General features: G+C 34.9%; 2 protein-coding genes across 48 annotated transcripts in view; one reads left to right on the forward strand and one right to left on the reverse strand.

Moving 5' to 3' along the window:
* The window catches only part of LOC107306110, a 45,070-nt gene extending 27,303 nt beyond the window's left edge, over nt 1-17,767 (forward strand). For 2 of the 6 annotated variants that reach the window (XR_001551993.2, XM_015848964.2), the window contains one exon: nt 6,072-6,216. Coding sequence is in view for 2 of the 6 variants with exons in the window: in XM_015848964.2 (XP_015704450.1) it covers nt 6,072-6,122 (51 nt within the window). In the remaining 4 variants the exon portion in view is untranslated. The other 4 variants (XR_004305713.1, XM_032441551.1, XR_004305712.1 and 1 more) reach the window with 4 other exon arrangements.
* Nucleotides 1-24,381, reverse strand: part of PTPRD (protein tyrosine phosphatase receptor type D) — a 1,051,440-nt gene that overhangs the window by 361,878 nt on the left and 665,181 nt on the right. The gene's annotated exons all lie outside the window — the stretch shown is intronic.

A 24,381-nucleotide genomic window follows, 5' to 3' on the forward strand; every position in this document is an offset into this window, starting at 1 on the left:
ACACTTGCTAAAAACTAAAGCTGACATGATTTCCACAGCTTTAGTTTTAGAAACAACTTTAAGGTATAAACATCGCCCTATTTTTTAAAATTTATTTTTACAGAAAAATGAAACACGTTAAAACTCAATTTTCGTTCAAAATATGTCAAGCTTAACAGATTTTGTGTTTCCTTTGGGAATTTGTATTAATGCTATAAATGAAAATATCCTACATCTTTTTTGATGATATCTTATCACCATGTGGTTGAATTGAGATTTATGTTTTCCTGGGGGTGAAATTCTTAAAAAATAGAGGGAAAAGTCTACCAGTCCAGTCTGAGACTTTGCTCTGGTCATTTTTAGAAGTACATACTAAAAAAAGGAGTATATCCACTGTATTATGGAAATCTTGATCAATGCTTTTAAAAGGTTTTCTATGATACTGTTTGATGATTAAGTTCTGAAATACAGGAAAACATATAGTACAAACAATAAAATCTCAACTTTCATAAAATCTGAAGCATCACTTACTTGTTAAGTAGAACTTTCATATGGAAATCTTATTCTACTATTTTTAAAATATCTTTTATTAATTTTTTCAGCATGATCTTCTCTCAATATAAGAGTCCATTGAATTATTGTTTATCAATTCAATCACCTGTGAACAAATTGGGGTTTTTTTTTGCTCATAAATTTAACTATGTCTTAATGTTAATTTTGTTTCTAATTTGTTTTAATATCAGAAAAATGTTTCTACATATCCTCATTTTAGTTGCAGATTACCTGCCTGAAACACAACTTAGTTTTTATAGACAAAGTATTTTAATTCTTGATTTAGCAAGAGTTAGGAGAACAAACAATTCATTACCTAAAATAATACACCAAACTTTAAGAAGACTAATACAAACTGCAAAATTCTGTAATTTCCTTGCATCCTTCCCTCTTTTTATGATGGAGATAATTGTTAAATGGTTCTACAAGGTAGTCATTAATCAATGTTAGCTATGGATGAGCTGTAGTTCTGATTGGTTGCTCAGGACTACCCAGCCACTAAAGAAAAATTGCACACTCTTTAGAGTTAACTGCTTTCTTTGTCTCCCATCCCCCCAAACTATAATAGCTTAGAAGAATAAAAGCATTCTCTGGACAAGAAAAAGAGAAAAAGTTAGAGAAATAAATGATTTTGATGCCAGAATTTCTTGTACGTCAAGTCCAAATAAAATGTTGTTTGGATTTGTAGGAAAGAATAGGGTTTTATGTATGCCCCAGGAGACACATTGGTTAATATTTCCAGATAATGCTTTTTTTTTTTTTTTCCCCTTGGGCACTTTGGACAAGGTTTTTGGCTATTTAGTTAGCTACGTTAATTTGAAAAATTGTAGCATTAAAGTAATGGTTTGCAGTGCATCTTGCATAAAAAATATGTTTGAAGTTATTATCACAAGAAGAACAAGAACTATTATTTAGGGTTGTAAGTTTTTCTAACTGTGGTATACATTCTGGTGAAGAAGAATGACCACTGAACATCATTATGAAGTGTACCTACACACCACCTGCTTAAATAACCACCTATATCTATACTTTAAATTTGTATTCTGTTAGTCCTGTATTCCATTCCCCCAATGCATATTATGCCCCACAGCAACTACAACTCTCTGTAAACTATGAGCAACTGAGTGACATCAGAGCAAAGGCTGAAATAAGTGGTAGCAGATAATGACATACTATACAGTGTCAGCATTCCTAATGAAATAGAGCAGTACAGGCATAGACAGGAGATCTTTAATGAGAGTTTAAGCATGCAGTCTTTCAGAAGCTCTGCATTTCTTTGAGTCCCCTCCAAAGGCAACATCACAAAGATCCCCACAGTGTATTCATCCTGACTTGGTCTCCTATCTGTCATTAGCAATGTTATTTTTGTTACTTTGTTCTCAGATATTCCTGTTCTCCATGAAGCTGTTTTTACTTTTATTTCACCTTTCTGGTTTACCAGTCTGGGTTTTACCTTTTTCAGCTGAATATTATACTTCTCCAAATGAAGTTCTGGTGAGACTCCAGCTATGCGTTCTCAGATTAGATTCTTACTTTCATACATATAACATATGGAACTTTTGCAGTTTAACATGGGAGATGCTTATAAGCTGTCTTCTTCAACAAATTTTGTTATATAGAGAAAAAATAGCACAGTAAATAGCTGCTCTACTATTGTTGAAACAATTTAAACATAACACTCATGAAACATTAAATTGAGCTGGGCTTTGATATGTTTTCTGAAGACAAGTAAACACATGGTAATTGGAGAGTCTTTTTCTCTGATTCAGCCATTCTGCCACCACAAAATAACTGCAGAATCATAGGACTGGGAGGGATCTCTGGGGATCATCAAGCCCAACACCCTTGCTAGAGTAGATTCCCAATATTAGGTTGCATAGGAAGGTTTATGGGCAGGTTTTTAATAGCTCCAGAAGAGGATATTCCTCAGCTCCCTTGGTCAGCCTAATCCAGTGCTCTGTCACACTCAAAATAAGGGACTTTTTTATCATGTTTGTATGGAACGTCCTGTGTTTCAGTTTATGCCCACTGACTCTTGTCCTGCACATCACTGAGAGGAGCCTGGCTCCATACACTTGGCCCCTGAGCTTCAGATATTGATAAGCACTGATGAGATCCCCCTCAGTCTTCTCAGGCTGAACATTCCCTAGTCTCTCAGCCTTTTCTCATACTGGAGATACTCCTGGCCCCTACCATCTTTGTCACCCACTGCTAAAGTATCTCTAGAAGATTCCTGTCTATCTTGAATTGAGTATCCAGAACTAGACATAGTACTTCAGATGTGGACTCAACAGGGCAGAAAAGAGAGGAGGATTTCCTCCTTCGACCTGTTGGCTACTCTCCTTTTAATGCATGCCAGGATGACACTGGCACACTGCTAGCTCATGGTAAACATGTTGTCCTCCACGACCCATGGGTCCTTCTCCACAGCGCTCCTTTCCAGTAGGTCATTTCCTAACTTGTATTGATGCATGCAGTTATTTATAAATAAATAAAAAAACTGGAATAGAAATCATATAAGTCTGTCTATAGATCGGGTCTGCCCTGTCAGTGCTGCAGGACCCCAGAAAGCAAGAATGGATCAGAAATGTAATCCTGACTGTTTATATCTGACAAAGCAGAGATTAGTAAGAAGAAATGTAAAAATTATGAAGTGCTAAGTAACATACACAGTCTTTGCCTCACACACATGCACAGAATAAACAAAGATTTACATTTTAGTACAGAAAAAAAGGAAGAATTTTTAACGGATTCACAGTTAGGTTTCCTGTTCTGAATGTCAGTTCTGATTTCCTGTTGGCCCTTCTCTGGACCTGATCCAGCCAGTTAATTTTCAGCTTATGCTGAGGGTCCCAGACCTGCACCCAGGTGGGTTCTTGTTAGAGCAGAGTAGAGAGAGGGAATCAGCTTCCTTGTCCTGCTGGCCAGGCTTATTTTAATGCTGTTCAGAATATGGATGGTTTTCAGGGATGCAAGTGCACACTTCTGGCTCATGTAGAATTTTTTTATCAAAATCCCCAAATCTTTCTCTTTGAGGTAACTCTCAACCCTTTTCCCCCAGCCTGTATTTTTTCTTGAGACTGCCCTAACCCAATTGGAAAAGCTTGCACTTGGTCTTCTGAAATTTCATGAGGTTCATACAAAAACAACTTTCAAGCTTGTCCAGATCCATGTGGATGACATTCCTTCACTCCAACATGTTGACAGAACAGTTCACTTTGGTGTTGCTGGGAAACTTTCTGAAGGTGTACTCAATCTCGTTGTTTAGTTTGCTAAGATAACAGATAGCACCAGTTCCAATACTGACTCCTGAGGAACACCATTCATCACCTGAGGACTGAATTGTTAACTTCACCTCTTTAGAAGTGATCATCCAGCCATTTCCTTATTCACTGAATATTCCACCTGTCAAATCCATGTCTCTCCAATTTAGAGAGATGGATTTAATGTGGGACAATGTCAAATGCTTTGTACAAAGCCAAGAAAGTGATGTCAGTAGCTCTTCCTTTATCCACCAGCACTGCAATCCTGTCATATAAGTCCACATCTGCCAGGCACAATTTGCCCTTGGAGAAGCCATGCTGGCTGTTATCTCTCCTTTGTATTTGTTGAGCCATAGGCATAGTTTTCAGTGTACATTGCAAGAACAAAGTTTCAGTGTAAAAAACAAGGAAAAAGAAAGGGGGGAGAAATAATTTAAAAAATGACGTAGAAGTCCACCTAGGAGTAGATGAGGAAAATATTTCATAGGAGTGCTACAAATGTGATGCATATGCCTTAATACATAAGGAGGGCTAAATAATCTTGCAAGGCCTTTCTTCCTCATGATTCTTGCACAGGCTTTTCAGGGCAAGTAGTGGTTTATGATCCAAATACTTACTGAAGAGGAAAAATGACTGTCATGATTCAAGTGAAATCTTAATTTCTGTGAAACTCCACACTGGAGCAAGACCTTAGCCTGTGTTCTAGTAAATTGATGTTTATTATTATTATTATTTTTCCTATTTCTTCTATTTTGATTATTTTTTCCTTTTGTTTCATTTGTTGTTTTTGTTTGTTAGTTTTGTTTAGGCATTCTTACTTTGTCCTTTTCTTTCTGTTAATGAAAGTGAGCTCTAAAGAAGAAGTGAGTTTCTATTCCATATTTATAGGCTGCATTGTAGTGCTGGTTGGAAAGATGACAGTAGATGGATAACATTTGGGACTTCTTGTAATTTCATCTATTAATAAGAGGGACTCTTCAAGTTGGCTGCAGTAAGCAAAGTCCTGTCTCCAGCACTGCCATTAGCCCTTAAGATGTCCTCTGAGAATGTATTTGATGATGGACATCTCAGGTAGTAATAGTAATATCTTCAACAGCTTCCTGAACTGAGAACTCTTTCATGATTATGTGTGGAGTTATTTAATCACAGAGATAACTTTTCATGAGTAATAAACATTACCAAGCTTCCCCACACAGAAATAATGCAACAAATGGCTTAAAAAATCTTTCTACTATTTCTGAGAAACTGAGATTACATGTTAACAGGTGGTTGCTGTTGTTGATGACCTAGCTGATCTCAGTCTGTTACTGTTCAGTATTCCCTGACCAAGGGTCAGGTCTGAATTTTTGAAATCAAAGCTTGAATTTAGATGTTGATATGAACCCACTTTTACTGTTACAGTCTACACTACCTGGTTTTTTGCCTGTTTTAATGAGAGAGTTCTTGCTATCCATATAACAAGTTTGGATCCTTATCAAATTCTAATTCAATACTGTATAGGAGAAACTATTGCAAATCTGAATCTATACAGAATGCTACACTTATGACTTAGAAATAGTTTTCATACTACCTTATTATCATTTACATGATAAAAATAGAAGGAAGCCATGTCATGGAAGTGTAATTTGCAAGGAATGATGCTCTGTAAAGGGAGTCCTGGAGAGTTGGTTTGGCTCTTTAGCACAATTGTGTTGATTCATCTAAAATGAGCTGCACTTTTCTCTCCTAAAAATATTGTATCCTGTTAATCTGAATCATGACACCTCATCAATGACATCTAATCCTCTCCCATTTTGCACTCTTAATCTCCATATCCTCAAGTTGTCAGGGGCCTCCTAGACAAAGTGGCTGCTTGAATGGCTAGCTAAAAGGCTCTTTCTGGAATAATACTGGCAATCTTTTCTCTCTTAGGAGCACCTTCGAAGCAATGTTTATCCTCTGTGCCAGGAAATGAAAGGATTCAGAAAGTGATCATGATTATTATTACCAGTATTTGCTCTCCTGACTTCATACATGTGGCTATATAATGTGATGGACAAGATAAGTGACATCTCCTAAATAGGAACAGCAATATATGAGAAACCTACAGTGTACCTTAAGCACTGTTGACAACAGATACCTTCATAGTTTGTATGTGATGCCACATTATTTTGTTGTGAAATAATTTTTGTTATTACTTTCACATCTCACCATAGCTACAGTGAGTGTCTAATTGTTTTAGAGGTTGGTTGGTTGGTTTGGCATGTCAACACTACATCTCTTCTGTTCTCTCTTCAGGTCTCGTGGTCTTTGTCCCACTGTCACAAGATGATTCAAGCTGTGGGATAAATGATCCAAGTGATGTGAACAGAGCACTATCCACCATGATGTAGCAAACTAAAAGATCCTGGAGGCACTTAAAATAAAAAGTGAATGATTTGCATTTTTGTTATTCAGATTAGAGATATGTAAAGAAATCCTAGGATATGGAAGACATATATATATATGTATATATATATATATATTTTATTTTTTTTCCAAATGTCATAAATTACAAGAAAAAAAATGAACCGCACATTCTAGCACTTTCAGTGGTAAGTCATCAGCAGAGTACACAAAGAAAATATAATCTCTTACATCATCTGACAGTCCTGCATAGAATATGACTGCCAACATGCTTACATGCAGTATTTTTCAGGGTTTTCACACTGTTATCTTAATCAAATGACACTGAAAAGTAAGAGGTATTTTTTGTTTATATAACTGTAGTTACTGGACTGATATGCTCACATACTATTTGCATAATGTTTGACATTCATGGATTAAATTCGGAATGTTAGTGTTCATCTGGAGTTGAAACTAGTGAGGGAGATGAACAAACCTGAGATGGAAAGATGAGGAAATATGTATCAAAGAATAGGGAAAAAGCTGAAGATCTTGGTTCTTGTTCAGTAACATTTTTGGTAACAAGATCTCATTACTGAATTTCCTGAGCCTAGTGCTAGAATCTATGAGAAGGCAGCAGTACCTGCAGCAGAATAAGATAGAGTAGGGAATACTTAGTCCATTTCAGCATTGTGACCGCTGATAAGCCATTGAAATAATGCTTTCTGCCATCTTTGAATGATAATGCTGACTGGAGAAGTTCTTGTTGGTTGAGAAAGGCAAACACAGCATCCACTTTCTAACAGAATAAGCTGGTCAGCTTCTCAGGGAAGGTGAAAGAGCAAGTCTTCCTTAAACTATATCCAGTCCTTACAAGGACAAAGAAAATAGTGAAAAGATAATAAAGATCTAATATAATCTAATATAATGTTAAGTCTAACTTGTGACTGATTATTGGTGGCAGCTCTTTGGAACTGATGTTAGAACTTAAAAAACGTCAAGGTTTTTATTAAGAATCTGGGAGATGGGATCTCAGCAAGTATGCAGACTTCACCAGTCTGAAGGGAAAAGTTAGTACACTGGAGGACAATGCTGTTTTAGTGAGAATTCAATATGCTGCAGAACTTTCTAAGATTTAGCAAAGATAAACTATTTTGCCTTTTATAGCTGATGTTTTCTGGAATACTAGAACTTACTCCAGAATGTTAACTTGTATATACTTTTAAAAATAAAACCATAGATAGACCTTCTAAGAAATGCTTATGTTCATCTGTTTCACACTGTGTCACCTATCCATAGATCTACCCTGCAAAGTTATTCTAAGATGACACAGAACAACGATTCACATTTTGTAAATCCTATTTCATGTACTGTCTCATCTTAGACAACTAATTGAACTGCTGAAGCAGTAGTGTTTGATTTGCAATGCTTTAAAAATCTTGTATATTATGGTTGATATTACTAGCACATAATATAAATTCCAGTTCTAATCAATACCAGTAATATAAAACTGAAATCATGGGTGTAGTGAACATTATTTGAAGATCTTGTTTGGTTGTATAAACTCTGTGTCTCTATTTATCTTTGCCATTCAGATTTCTACCAATATTCTGTTTCAAGTAAATGAAAGTGTAAGAGAGAAATAAACAAAAACAAAAACAAAAGAAGAAAAAAACAGTTATCTGTTCCTGTTCTACTACTATGTTCTGTCACAACTCTGGCATCCTAGAACCTTGTAAAATCTTTGCTTTCATTAGTTTCTCAGAGAAAACAACATATCTTGACTTCTACATTCCATACATACAAGCTTATGATCATGAGATTCATATATCTTCCAACTTGGACTCTCTCAAGGTTATGTTTTGAAGTAATTCCCACAGACTTATTCCCAGCCTCCCAACTCATGCTTATACAGTTTCTCATGAAACTAATTTTACCATTTCTTTGTGTGCTGGGAATGAAATCCTCTATACAAATTCACTGAATGATTAAAGACCAGTAAAATAAAGCATAGAAATAAGTGTGAAGAAAATATTTCCTCCTGTATTTACCATATACAGCAGAGCTCACGCGTATGCAATCCCTGCATTGCTTTTGAAGTTAATCATGACAACTATTCTCTGTTTTATAACTTTACTGAAGGGGAAAAAAATAAAAATAAAAATAAAATTACAATATTACTTATTTATTTATTTGCCATATTGTTCTATCCTAATATGTCTAAGTGGAGTCCACTAGATTTTCCCATATTGTCAAGTGGATTACAAATCTAGTCATTTGCATGCCAAATGTTTATAGATGTAATGTAAGCAACAGCAATCATTTTTAGGCAAAGAATTTAACCCTTTTTAGAGCAAGAGAGAAATATATTTCAATTTCTCAGAAGACAGTGCATTTTTCCAGCAATGTATGGGGGCGATCTAAGGGGCATTCTCCTTGATATCCTATTTGGATGATACAGTGCCCTTCTGAACTGTCAGTAGTGGATTGTAAAGCAAAGAGCTAACAGCAATTCTGAGATCAGGGGTAAAATGTTAGCAATCTCTTATTTTTTCTTGTGATAAAGAGATGTGTGGAATCAGTGTAGCAAGTTGTAAATGATATATGAAATTAAAAGTCTTCTTCCCAGTGCACTGAGGGAACACATATAACACAGCAGTTACTGCTATATTGTGGTGTTTGCAGTAATATTGAACTAAGATATATTCCTGACAAAAACACTAACAAAAGGCAAGAAGCAAACAAACACACAGAACTCCAGAAGTGAAGTATTAAACAATTGTAGATGGGACAAATTGGTTTTAAGCTACACTTTATTTGTTCCTACTTCCCCCACTCTTTCCTCACAGAATCATAGAATGGCCCAGGTTTGAAGGGACCTCAAGGATCATGAATCTCCAACTCCCCTGCCACATGCAGGGCCACCAGCTTCCACATTTAATACTAAAACGGGCTGCCCAGGGCTTCATCCAACTTGGTCTTGAACACCTCCAGGGATAGGGCATCCATAGCCTCTCTTGGCAGCCTGTTCCATCACTTCATCACACCCATAGTAAGGAACTTCCTCCTGACATCCAAACTAAATCTTCCCCCCTTCAACTTGAAACCATCTCCTTTGTCCAGCTGTTATCTACCCTTTCAAAGAGTTGACTCCCCTCCTGTTTACAGGCTCCCTAAAAGGCTGCAATTAAGGCACCCCACAGCCTTCTTTTCTCCAGCCTGAACAAGCTCAGCTCCCTCAGCCTGTCTTCATAGAGGAGGTGCTCCAGCCCCCTGATAATCTTTGTGGCCTTCTTCTGGACCCTCTCCAACAGCTCTCTGTCTTTCTTGTACTGGGAGCTCCGCACCTGGACACAGTACTCCACATGGGGCCTCACAAGGGCAGAGCAGAGAGGGACAAACACTGTCCCTGTCAGCCACCCCTCTTCTGATGGAGCTCAGGATACCATTTACTCTCTGAGCCGCATGAGCACACTGCTGGCTTATCTTAAGTTTTTCATCAATCAGGATCCCCAGATCCTTCTCTGCAGAGATATTCTCAAGGACTTTTCCTTCCAGTCTGTATACATGCCTGGAATTTCTCCAGCCCAAGTGCAAAACCTTGCACTTGAATCTCATTAGATTCACCTGGGCCCACCTTTCAAGTCTGTTGAGGTCCCTCTGAATGGCATCCCTTCCTTCTACTGCACTAACCATACCACTCAGCTTGGTGTCATCAGCAGACTTGCTGAAGGTGCACTCAATTCTATCATAAGCTCATGTTAAAGAGCTCTGGTCCAAAGACAGACCCATAGGGGACACTGCACATCACCAGCCTCCACCTGGACATAGAGCCGTTGATCACTACCCTCTGTCTGCGGCCTTACAACAAATTCTTTATCCATTGGGTGGTCCACCCCTCAAATCCACGTCCCTCCAATTTGGAGATAAGGATGTAGTGGTGGACCAAGTCAAAGGCCTTGCTCATGTCCATGTAAATGATATTGGTTGCCTTCTCTTTGTCCACCAATGCCATCACTCCATCATAGAAGGCCACCAAATTGGTTAGGCATGCCTTTTCCCTGCTGAAGCCATGGTGCCTGTCTCAGATCACACTCTCATTCCTCATGTGATCTATCATGTCATCCAGTTGGATCTGTTCCAAGATCTTCCCAGGTACAGAGGTGAGACTCACTAGCCTGTAGTTCCATGGGTCCTCCTTTCTCCCTTTTTTCTCATCTAACAAGCCAATCATGACACCTTAGGAGGCTATCAGACTGGTCAAGAATGATTTCCCCTTGGTGAATCCATGTTGACTACTACTACTACTAATCATTTCTTTTACACTTGCTTGGAGATGACATCTGGAATATCACAATCCATCACCTTCCCAGAGATGATGGTGAGGCTGTCTGTCCTGAGGTTTCACAGGTCCTCAGGTCCTCTTCCCTATTTTGAGGACTGGAGTGACATTATTATTCTCTCTTTTTTTTTTTTTTTTTTTTTTTTTTCCCAGTTCTCAGGCACCTCTTGCATTCTCCACAACCTTTCAAAGATGACAGAGAGCAGCTTGGCAATAACCTCAGACAGTTCCCTCAGCACTCATGACTACGTGATGTCAGTGCACATGGATTTGTGTGCATTAATTTTCCTACATGATTTCTGACCATATCCTCTTAGACCAAGGGAAAGTCTTATTTTCCCCATAGTATCACTCTTACCTCCTGGGTAGGGAATTCCTGAGAGGCAGTCACACAGCAAAGTCTGAAGGAAAAGTGTTCAATAATTCCACCTCTTATTGTTCCCCATAACCAAAGAACCCATCTAATTTAGCAGCAAGCTCACATTTTCCTTACTCATCCTTTTACCTCTGACATACTTTTAAAAGTCCTGTTGTCCATGACCTCTTTTGCCAGATTCAATTCCAGCTGAGCCTTAGCCTTCCTTGTGACATCCCTGCATTCCTTGGCAATATTCCTGTTTTCCTCTGAAGTGGTCAGAACCCTTTTCTACATTCTGTAAAGTTTCTTCTTTCATTAAGAAGATGGACAGCTGGACTCAAGGCAAATTATGGGCAGACAGCTCATGTCCACTTATGCATAACCACACTGTATGTGCAGATGCACTTGGATGATCCGCAGATGGAAAGAGGAGGACTGAGAAAATCAACTTTAAAAAGTTAAAGTAGATTAAGAAATGAGTTGGAAAACTATGCCCTAAATACATCTGTGGTCTGTGCAGCTTTTCAGCAGTGCTAAGAAAAGCTGACATTTCAAACATAGGTTTCAAATGTCCCTTAGATTTGATGAAGGGAACCATCCCATTTTTCTATAAATCAAACACTATATTCTAAGTAAATAAGGAAAAAATAAAGCTTGTGTGAAGAAATCTCAATGGAAGGGTATGGCATTTTGTTTTGGTTTTAGAAAAAAAGTACAGAAAATGAACTCCATGGATATTTATCTAGTCAGCATGCCTTGATTTGTGATATACTTACTTATTTCTAGAAATAATTGTTGAAGCATCATTTGGTGAGTCTCTTTCTCCATTTAAAGAAAAAAAGCTACACTAATTAAAATGGCACTGATTTTTTTTTTCATTCTATATTTTAAATTCCTTCTTTTCTATTTTACTTCACTGATCTGAATTAGCACCAACACTAGAGCTCCTGTCTATTAAATATCTGCTACATACTCATCATTTTCTGGTTTTACCTATTTTATTCTTTTTAAGTATACATTTCTAAAAGGTGTCATTCTTTCCCTCATTTTCCATTATTATTATTATTACTACAATTTCAAATAGTATTAAAAATGACAAGAACAGATAAATAGAATGAGATTTTAATCACAAAAATGATCTTGATTTACAAGAGTGGAGATAAAAAAACAATCATAAGTAAAATATGTAAGAGTGTTTCTACTACAAAGTGTTGGTACAGTAAGAATGTATACTCTGGGGCTTGGTGATATATATTAGGTTTACAATGCATGAAAAATGAAGTCACCCAAAATAATGTGTAAATATTTACAGCACAAAAAACCTCTATATATCTTGTCATATGCTATGTATAAAACTAGAAGAACTGTAAGAAAATCAGTAGTAATGCATTTTAAAAATATAGTAGCTATTTTGCCACTTGTCTCAGGTTGAATTTTTGTTACTGTTACATGACAGGGATGAACCTCCTTCACCGCCCCTTCACCCCATCAAAAAACATTGGAAAAGTGAGAAAGAAGAGCTGCTTCTCCACAAAGATAAAAAGAAGCTTTTTACTATAAAAAGGTAAAAGAATATGAATTAATACAATATAAAAGGTCTCATGAGCAGTAAATTAAACAAATGGGAAATAAATCTAACTATGTACTGCAAGCTCAGCAGCATGGAGTAAAATAAAGAATGATGTACACACATCACCACATCACTTTGTATCTCCCTCTTGGAAATAACATGGAAGAGACATAAGCATTCTGGGGTCTGTAGTCCTCTCTTAGCAGCTGTCAGATCATTGCAGAATGTCATGATATAATATACCTAAGGAAAACCGTGACACAACTACAATATTTCTGCCACATTACATGTATATATGAATGTTCTTTCAACTGAAAATTAGTCAGTATTGAAAATACTATAGATTACAAATTGTTATTAAACTATCAATAAAACCAAATGTAAGCTGGACAAAAAGAAAAAAAGAATGTTTATAAAAATAATGTAAGATGAATCTCTAAGCTGAATCTCTCTGCTGTGTATTCTCCCTGTACCTCACAGAAAAATAACTGTATTCTATATTTCACCATACAACACTGAATAAATCTAGTTTAACAATGAGAACACCAGCTGTAAGTACAAAAACAAAAACAAAATCTGACAAACAAAAAATGTAATAAACTTAATTTAGGTTCTCATTTCCTACAATGCTAACAGAGTGCTAATAGAGAGTGTCTTTAATCAGCTTGTATATTTTGTCTGGGTTTCTTCATGAATAAAAAGTTAGAGTCAGTGATTTATCAAGCTAACATATATTTACCATTTTTTCTTCTGCACAGTAAAAGCTTTGTATTTCAAGGCTTCACAAGAATTTTACATTTTAGTATTAAGCAAGCTCAGCAGGGAGACCTTTGCAGAGCGGATAACATTTCAGGAAAATTATTATATATAGCACAATTATAGAGCTGAGCAAATAGCTGATTTCTTGGTTCACTGACAATTCAGAAAAGAGGAATTCAGCCAACATAAGGTGAATTTTAATCCATTCTCCATCTCAAGAAATAAATCAAAGAAGAATTTTTTTGAATGATACAAAATGTTTGCTATTTCAAACCCAGGAATTTATAAAGCCTCAGAATGAGAAAAGAAATATAAAGCCAAAATGTCAATTTCAGTATTTAATTCAAAATAATATCAGTTTTCCAGTTTCTGTCATGAGCTATTTTCTCAAACATTCAACCGGACAAAATATTTTCATGTTCACAACTCTTGTTTTTCATCGAAGAAGATACAGCACTGCTGAAAATTATTTTCCATATCTGCTATAACTGTGGGTACAAAACTGGATTACAAATCTTCAGGTATATTATACTTCATATGTATTTAGTAAGTGAAGTCTTACCCAAAAACTTTTTTTTTTTTTTTAATTTTTTAAATTTTTTTATTTTTTTAGGGAATCCCAATCTTAATCTTTTTTTTTAATAAATCTCCTTTTGGACTAGATGTTTCTGCATTAGGATTTCCTTTCATTGATCCAGTTTAGGACGGGCTCTAACAATCTATTTGCATGCTGTAAGGAGTAACAATTATCTCTCAGTCTTTTTCAAGACTGACATTTGCCAGTAGAATGTGATAAGAAGAAACATGTAAAACCTTTCACACTCATTTTGATTTGAAAGCAATATACTTTTCTTAGGATGTTACTTACTTGTTCACAATGAAGTAATAGTAATATCCTGTAGCACTACAGGATGTTCAAAAGCTTTGAAAAGGATTGCTTATATCACTAACATCTGGTGGAATTCAAGTGGATTCTTTATACCATCTTTCAGGAGCTCAATAGTAGCTGCTGGAAACTCATTTCAGACAAATGTGCAATGTTTGCAATGAATTTGTCTCCAATTTTGAGATTATCTGCATGCATTCAGTACTGTGGAAAGATTTAATGCTTTAAGATATTAGATGATTCTAAGGGTAAAAATAAGAAAGAAATTGCAATCTAAAGACTGCACTATTGAGTGATTTGCTTATTTGTAGATATAAGGTCAGTTGGATAATGAATTTCCTACTACAATTCTCTTATGTAGGTGAATGAAGAACTTGTTGCTGCAGCAGGAAACCTCCACACAACATGACTTGACAATTCTTATTGTATTTTGTTTCAATTTAAATTGTTTGTTCAGTGTATTGGATTATAAAGTAAAATACCTATGTACAAGACTGTAGCACAACAGTTTTGTAAACTGAGAAATGAGAATTGGTCGCATAGATGACCACAGCAATTCTGAACAATTGTCTACAAAATCTTGTATTCCAAGTCTCACATATAGTTACCAGAAAAAAACTTATTTCAGAAGAGACCTATAAAATCTGATGGGATTGAGGAAAAAATATCACAAAAATATTTTATTCTATAACTATGAAATAAATAATTGACATATTCTGAAAATGAAGATACACATTGTAAAAAAAATCATTTATTAGTCACATATTCTTCATAAACACATCTACTTTTAGAAAGCGATTTAAGCAATACTTTTTCCTTAATATGAAAAATAAATGAAAATGAATTTAGACTTACATTCTGCATATTAGATAGATTAGATATCTGTGTATTTAGAGGTTAGGATGAATGCATAGATATTTCATCAGTTTCTTTTTCTTTATTATTTAATTGGCTATCCTTTAAATTGTTGTGTAAATTAATATGTTAACATTCTGTGTAAAATATATATATATATTTTCACAATGATAACACATTAGTCATATAGATAGTACTTTTATAAATGAGGAATTTCTCAGAACAACTTCCTCTGAAATTCATTCAATACTGATAAACTTGTCAGTCTATTTGGTACAGAAATCTTAGTGCATTTGCAATTATTTCTAGTTCTTTTCTAAATTTATTTATTTATGTATAACTTTAAACTTAGATTTTAAAGCTTAGAAACATGTTCTGTGTTTCCAAGTCCCCATTATTTTCTTCTATCCTTTATTAATAAACCTTAAGTTTTTATAACCTTTTGAGGGTTATTTCTGCCCATGATGACAGAATGAGTTTGTTCACATAAAACCAAGTTAGACTAAAACTGATAAAATGTTCAGTATTTACAGTGGTTTACATAATGTTTAATAGACATTTAATTAATAGGCATTTAAATCTGAACAGTCTGATTCACAAATTTTCCATGACAGTAGTAACAATTCATTATTTCATATGCAATGACAGTATGCTTAATCCTTGTAAGGCATGTTAAGAAATCCTAGTGAGTTTCAAGCCAAATGCATTTTGAAAGAAGGGAATTATAGGATTCTGATGCCTTTGTGAAAACCTTCAGTAGTTTTCCTACTGTCTATAAAGTTGCAGAGGATAAATTCAATTTTAAAAAATTCAAAATGATATCTCAGTCTTATGTTAATGACACAGTCTAAATAAATACTGGTTCAGGAAGTGGTTGAATAGAAGTTCTGCTCTAGGAAGTCAAAACTGGTTCTTTGTATACTGACAAGATGTTCTGAAGGAAAGATTTCAGAATTATGTTCTTTTCCAATCAAAGCAGAAAAAAAAAATCTCTTATGTTCTTCTTACACTTTCTTCATAATTTTGCAACATAATATGTTTTCTATGCAGAAATTGAAAAATTATGATGTGGAAAACAGAATGTGTTGAATACTTAATACATAATTTTCACGTAGAAAGAAACAGATAAATTCATTTTATCTCAGTTTGTCCTTGACTGTGCTCAAATTTGACTAGCGTCTGTTCTGATATTGATGTAGCAAAACTGAACTTTCATGACAAAATCACTTAAGTCACACCCAATATTATTGTCACCATTACTCTTAAATAATTCTAAATCAGAATAGGTCATCTAGCCTAATACATAGGCATTCATCCAATGACAGATGGTGGTGTCACTAACATAAAATGGTCTCCAAACATGAAAGTAAATAGACTTCTCAGGGGAAATATTTTAATTAGAAATGTTTTATCTTGCAACATCAACAAATACATGGGCAAACTACTGGCATTATACAGAATAAACTTTGTCTATGCAAAAGATTTCAAGCAAAATAATGAAGAAAATGTAAAAAATGAACTACATAACTGAATGCACTGAGGATTTACAAATTCTTAGAGTTATAAATGCAATTTTGAACAGTTTTTAACTGTTTTCAACCAACATGCTCAAAAGCATTTGTCAGTGAGAACTATTACGAATTTTCAAGTGATTTGCAACTTCAGAATTTATAGTTCAACTGTGAACATTGATATTATGACATAATCACAGCTTTAGCTATACTCAAATTTTCGTTGGTTTCAGGAATTTTTAAACAGACCATCATATTCATTTCAGTGATTGAAGTAAAATGTTATGAATAATTATCACTTGTGGCATAGCTGAAAATGTGGAAGTAGAAACAGATCTTATGTTCAGAGATTCCTCAGACCCTAGCCTGCCAAAAACCTAAAAAAAAACCGATTGCCTTCATCTTCACACACAAATAAACATGATCACTGAGCATACATTAACTTCAAATAAACAAAAATAAGTGGGAAAATAGACTAATTTGGTAATGATCTTTAGTTTTGGATGATAACTTTTTGGATGATCATATGAGCTGGCTGAATTGGCTTGTCAGGTATGTACGGAATAGTGGTAGGCAGAAGAATAAGGAGAAAGTGAGATGTAATACTGCAAGTTTAAATTAGATTTGTAGATTGCTGCTGAAATTCAAAAAGGAAAGGAAACGTAGATATTGTTCCTAAAACATTTCAATGTTCCCAAAGGGTTCCTCTGTGATAATTTTCCTTATAAATAAAAAATGTTTTTTTGTCCACAAGCAAGGTACACATCTTAAGCAGTATCAGAACATAGAAATATTCCTTGTACTCAGATGTCACAGACTAACAATTTATGCACATCTTGTCACTCAGCACATTTTTCTATAAATATTATTACAAATATGAACAGAGCAGTGTTGTCCTCGTTAGAATCAGCAGTGTGGGTTCTGGAAATAGATAAAGAAAAAGCAGTAATATGATTAAAAATGTATTTTTGTTTAGTTGTGTATCAGAGACACATGTGTAGAGGTCTAAAGTAGTTGAACCCCTTCTGAGAAGAGTCTGAGTTGGAGAACATGTGAGCAAGTGAGTATGAAGTAGTGGACAGGAGGCAGCTTGTAGAGTCTATACAATAGCCTTGAGAGGAGCTTGTACTTGCACCAGCATTCCCATAGTGCTACAGACTTCAAGTATTACTCTTGGTATTATTTACTCTCAGTAAAGCATGCATCAGTGCAAGATTTGAAGAAGTATTAATTCAGTTAGTAAAACACTTCAAAAATTATTTCCTGGTGAATATTGTCCTTTCCTATCCAAATATCTATTTGAAAATAAATATTAAAGGACATAAGTTTTCTGTGGTGAAGTTCATTCTTTGTTGATGCTGTTTGTATTTTTTTTTTTCATTTTTCCTTTTTTTTTTTTTTTTNTTTTTTTTTTTTTTTTCTTTTTTTTTTTTCTTTTTCACTATTCATGATTTTTAGTTCGTAACAGTGAGCTTCCTTTTGCACAAACATATTTTCATCCTACTATGGAAGCATGAAGAGTTCTCTGGAGAATAAGCTTGAATTGGCTTAAGTTCTAACTTGTCGTGTTGGAGCATGTATGAAGGATATAAGAAAGTGACAAAGCATGTCACCATGGGCCCTGAGAACAGAACCTGGATTTCTTGAGTGCCTTATCTCTACACCACTTAAATCCAGATAATCCTTTCTGTGAACAAGAATTCATAAGGTGTTTTAGCTGTGGAAAGCCCAACTGAAGCTATTAGGACTTCCACACTGCACTTATATACAATTTTTAAAGTATTGGAAATCTTAAAAAAAGTAATGTTGAAATATGGAAATTGACCTTGTAAACACTTATCGTGAATGCAAAGCATTCATGCCATGCATGTTAGTAAAGAGAATTACACGTTTAGGCCCTAGCAAAATTAGAACATTTTTATTTGCCAATCAACCTGTAGGTAAAATTTTACATTATACAGTGGTGGGTTTCTGAGTTGTTTCTTCACTAAACCTTAGAAACCATCATGTTGACAGCTTGATGTTGTTGTTACTATTATTACTAAACATCTAAATTATCTGGAATTGCTACTTTCTTTGAAACATGACAGGAGTCCTCCAAGCTGCAATTGTTGTTTTCATTTGTGATGGCTTGAAAAGACAGATTTTTTTCCCCTTCTTCAGATCTGATCAACCCAGGCCTGAGGATATTTGCCATACAGGTGCAAGCAGAAGACTTCCCTAAAGTTGTTTGCATTATTTCCCTACTCTGGATGAGTAAATGGTCTCATTTTCCAGTATCTGGTAAATGTTCCTTTTATGAGTTACAACAGTCACAAAATCAGAACACCAAATATGCATATAATTTGTATGATACATATATCTGCATATAGCTATTTGACCTCCGGATGTCGTACTTTGAAGTATGTAGAGTTTTGTTTAGTAATTGCAGTCTTCTTACTGGATGTGTCAAGTATTTAAAAAATATAAAGTAAAAAATAAAATAAAATAAAATTTCTCATTAATCACTAACAGAAAACACAAAATATCACTGAGAGCTGAACATAAATGTGTTGCACAAGGAATTAGTAAAAAAATACATTCTGAATGTCTGTTTGAGAGTATTGTTTAAGTCTGATGGTTCTCTTGTATCTTTCATGTTTGTGCCATGCGTAGAGAGGAAAAATTTCATTGACCAGAAAAATATCAAAAAGAAACAAGCTGATGTTGCAAGACTTCTCTTTCTGACTTCTGTGTCTTCGTGTGATAAGATACAGTGGCATTCTGTGCTTTCATTTTAGCATTTCTGCATTATCTAATCTGTGTTTTCTGAAAATTACTTTTTTGTTGTTATCTTTATGGCAGTTGTTAAAAAGAGATTAAGTGTGGTGAAAAGTTCATTTATAGAAACTCTAGCTTGCACATTTGGCTGTAAATCAGTTTCTTACATACAGTATATAAATAATTTATCTATCTATCTATCTATCTATCTATCTATCTATCTATCTATCTGTCTATCTATATTTATGACATAGCTCCTATTTTGAACTCAAATAAAAGTTATCAATATATCATCAAACTATAAGAAATCAAAATATAATCAAACTATAAGAAATATACAAAACTCAGCTGAAAACTAACATCACACTAATGGGTACTTCATTGTGAAACACAGAACAAAATAAAATACCAGCAGCAAGATTTTGTCTATTGTTTCACACTTAGCGTATCAGACATTAAGTCTTTTGAGGATTTGCAAAATTGTGGTTCTGTTGGTCTTTATCAAGAAGTACAGTTTCATAAGATTCCTACCATGTAAAGCAGGGCTTTGAAGATGCACATGGAAAAATTAGCATTTCAGAAGAATAGTAGCATAATCTGGCACATAAAACAGCAGCAAATAACTCAGTATAGGGTGTAACCACCTACAGTGTTTTGTCACCTCCGTACATTAAATACAGACAAGGTTAGATTATTGTAACTGTGGGTTTTTCAGTGTTTCTTAATAAAATACTTGTCCAAGTTTTAGTGCAACATAATTTAACTAATTTTGTAACAAAGATAACTGAAGCCATTTCAATGTGCTTATATTTTGTCAGCATGTCAGCTAGATGCTTCCCAGCTTTATTACCCCATTGGCTTTTCTGTAGGTTACAAAAAGAATCATGTTTAAAATTGTGCCGAAAAAGCAACACAGTGTGAACTACTGAGGACTACAGAAGAGAGAAGAGTCCAATGGATTCATGCCAAAATAAACAAGGAATCATTTAATTTATTATGAGCATATCTGGACACGTATCTAAAGATAATCCTGTTTCCTTCTATTGCTAGATTTGAACAATTGGGTAAATGAACTCTCCAAAGGGGTAAAGGTTATAGATGCTGCTGTCATACAAATCAGTTGCAATGAAATTTCTCTAATTTACTTTGTCTAAGAGTATAGCATATTACTTTTATACACAAGTGCACCCACAGATAATCAAAGTCTAATTCATCTTAGTGTACAAAGAAAAGAGAAGCATGATAATATTACTAGACTGAACTACATATTAAACCATTAAACCTGCATTTTAAACAGTACTGATGGATCTGATAACCACAATGGTGTATGCATGCACTACAGAGATACAGTCTAAAATGAGCCAGTGCTGACATTCAGGTTGACTTCGGCAGGTTTGGAGTAACCTAATCCATGAGACCATGATGGGAATATTAAGCATGAACCATAATGAGGTGAGATTCTAGAATTAAGGCTAAAATATAACCCAAAATTTAACTCCTAGTAGGAAGTGACAAAATAGTTCTAATATATTTACTCTCATTTTAACCAAGAATTGTCACTTAGATTAACAGATTTACTTCTGTTATCATTTGATTATTGAACTTTCCTAGATGTATTAGAGTGATGATATTTAGCCAGAGTCCAGTGTTTTTAAATTACCTTTAAATCACCACCCTCTGCATGCAAAACTTCCTCCTAAAATCTACCCTTAACATCCCCTGTCTCAGTTTAAAACCATCCCCTTGTCCTATCTACAATTCGTTCTATCCTAGCATTTTAAAGTAATATAGTTGACATACAGTAAATCATCCATTATTGCAGTGCCTTCTGTATTTTAATCTACCTTGGCAAAACAAGGCTTTGAGGATGATGTAAGATTTCCTTCTGAGCAAGATTTTTAATATGCTAGCAGACTGTTTCCATGTTAAATGAAACAGCAAACATTTGGACACTCAGGTGGACACCACTCCTTGTAGTTAGGCCAAGCTCAGATACTGCATTCCTAGCCTATCATCACATTTTGCTTAGGTCTTTCTCCACTTTTTTCTTATTGCTTTTCTAGTCTCAATTTGCCCAATTCAATACCCATAATGTACTACCATCACACAGTAAATTCCATCTCCTTTCTTTTCTGCCTTTTGATAATTTCCAATGTTCATAACTTTGGTCTGTTCTCATATTCACAGCTACATTGTGTTTGAGCAGCCCCTGTTCACATAGAAATAGTGTACTGCATGCATTATATTTTACAGCTCCTAATCAGGTTGCAGTATGAATGCTTGAATGTAGGTGGCAAAAGTGGTTCTGAAGAGGATGTCAGTAGCACTAGCATTTCTCATTTAAAATGTAAATTATCAGTTAAGTTTCTGGGAAGTAAATCAAGTAGTATTTTTTTATCTGATATGTGATATGATAGTAAAACGTTGCAGACATTGCAGTACTGCTGTACTATAATCAGTTATTCTCTGGACAGAGTCCCTGATGAAAATCCTTTAACATTTTGAGCCAGTACAACTGTGATGAATGTGAAATGCTGCTCTTCCAGAGTAGTAACTGTTTCATATACTGTTTGTCTCCTAGTTTTGTGGTTCCTCTCATCAGGAAATGATCTTTTCTTTCAGATGATCTTTTTGAACATGACAAAATCTCTGAACAGGGAGACTTAGAACTAGACATTTCAAGTGTAGCTGACAGCAGTGATCATCTTCTTGCTTTAATTCAACCATTGCTTAACCTATATCTTCAGAGTTCAGCACCAACATGCTTTAGCAGAAGGCTGACAGGTCAAAACTACTTAAGGTGATGATGTAGCTCTATCCAAACTGACAGCACTAGACAAACTGTGTCAGAAAGGGGGAAAAAAGTGAAAAAAGAAAAAAAAAAAAAAAAAAAAAAGAAAGAAAAAGGAAAAAAAAAAAGAAAGAAAAAGGAAAAAACAACAGAGCAGTCACATTTGGCCTCCTTTCCCACAGGTAAATGGGTTAAAAATTTTGCATTTTTCAAAAGCGCTTCAGAGTATTTTAATAATGGGTCCTGGTATTTAGGGAGGTACACTCCCAACAGCTTCATACATGCTACCTCAGGTTCTAGGAACAACTTTGCCATGAAAGCAAAAGTTACATCTAGAATAGAGAATATTTTCAGATAAGAGAATGCCACATTAAATTGTAGGAAATTGAGTAGGTAAATGCAACTAATTTGGGACATACTAATGTGGGAGAATTACAGCCAGATTAGTATTCTGTGTTGATGTGCATGTGAAAAGAAGGTGTGTAGTTTTATCCCTCCTTTAAAAAAAATCAAATCTGCCAATATTTGTTCATACTTAGTAAACACTTGTAGAGTTAACAGTGGAAGTGAGCATAGTGAGGTGGTAGATGGTGTGCTTCAGCAACATGGAAGACTCTCCAGATGGCCACACAGAATTTTATCAGTGTGGCATGCAGGGTCTTGTTCATTGCTAATGAAAATGTTTAGCTTGTGGTAGTGAATATGCTGAAAAACTGTTTTCTAGCAGAGAACATTCTCTATCAAATAGTGCTACTGTGTTCTTCATATCTGTTGTTTCCACATCTACAGGCAGCATTACTTATGAAGCAACCAATGTATTCTTTTTGGAATTATATTATAGCTATTCCTAATTCTATTCCTGATCTGATTTTAAAAGCCCATTTGTGAAGTTCCTGCTTAGAATTGAAGTCTTAGTAATAAATCATATCATGTAAAACATGAGAAAATTATGAAAAGGCATTTTTTTTCATGCAACATGATAAGAACCACCTTACAGTTAGCTGGTACATTAGGCTCTTGTTCTCATTTGTCTGCAGCCTGTAACATCACTGTTCCTCTTGATTTGATTTTAGAAAGTTTACTGCATATGGGTGAATACAGAATCATCCATCACGTGGATATGTCATAACAACTCAGGAAAAAAAATAAGGTGCTTGTTCAGAAGGGGAGGATTGGCCGGAATAGCACTTTGCTTTGGGCCTATGAAGAGAATTTGCTGATGAGACTCATGCATTTTACATGAATAGGTAGTTTCAGGAATGATACACTAAATAAATTCTGTTCTTTTTTTTTTTTTTTTATTTTATTTTATTATTCTCTTTTAACATCTACTCCTTTTCACTTTCATATATATCAAGATATTCAGATACATTTGATGATTTAATGTTTTAAACATTATTTGATCAAGAGTCATTTTATGGGGCCTTCAGAGCCTGAGAAAAAACTGAAAATGATGGGATTCTCAAGAAAACAAGCTTGGCGACCTAACTTGGCCTTTGTTCTCCTGCAGTGTCACATTTCTGCGCTCTCTCAGGTCACAAGATATGCAGAATTGCCAGAAGCAGCAACACTTTTTCAAATTCACAGATATCTGAAATGTCCTCACAAAGCAAGCACCTTAGATTAGAAGGCAATTAAGAAGCAAATTAGATTTATCAATATGTTAGAATAGATTTGGTAGTGATATTCGGAGATCATAGTAGTCATCAAAATTTTTATCAAAACAAATGTATTTCTATCTCCATCAAGTCCTGAAGCATTGTGTCAGAGTAACATCACGTTCTAAAACCACAGAAGAAGTTTTACTTCTGGCACCTATGCTTAAATTTATATTCTATATGACTCTGTATTCTATAATCATATCTCTACACAAGTGCAGGCACTAAAACAGTAAGCTCAGTAATGTAAGTTATTAGTGCTCCTTAAACTCGTTCTGATAAGACTAACTACACAGTTAGAAAAGCAACCCCCTTTGCAGCAGTAATTTTCTGTGTGCTTCAGAAAAGACACTGAAAATTATGTAAAAGCTGAAAATGACTTGCATTTTCCAAAGTTTTAAATCAAAAACTAAAACAAAAATTGATCTATCCCATTATTTCACTGCCAAAACCCCGTTTTTGTTTTTATTGCTCACAATGCATTTCATGGCCTCTCTGCTTCAAGCAGCACACCCTGAACTTTTGTGCAGCTATTTGGTTACACTAGTGCCGCACCTACCCTGTGTATCGCTGAACTAAGCCAATGAAATTCAACTGCACTGTTCACTATATAAGCCAGTGAACATCACCTCCTTTTTGAAAAACAGCTATGTCCAATTAACATCCTAAAACTAGAAGTTTTCCTTCCAGTTTTGCTGGAGGAGCTAAACTCTATTTTTTAATTTCTTTTTTT

Source organism: Coturnix japonica, chromosome Z (assembly GCF_001577835.2).
Source record: "Coturnix japonica isolate 7356 chromosome Z, Coturnix japonica 2.1, whole genome shotgun sequence".
Classification (NCBI taxonomy): domain Eukaryota; kingdom Metazoa; phylum Chordata; class Aves; order Galliformes; family Phasianidae; genus Coturnix; species Coturnix japonica.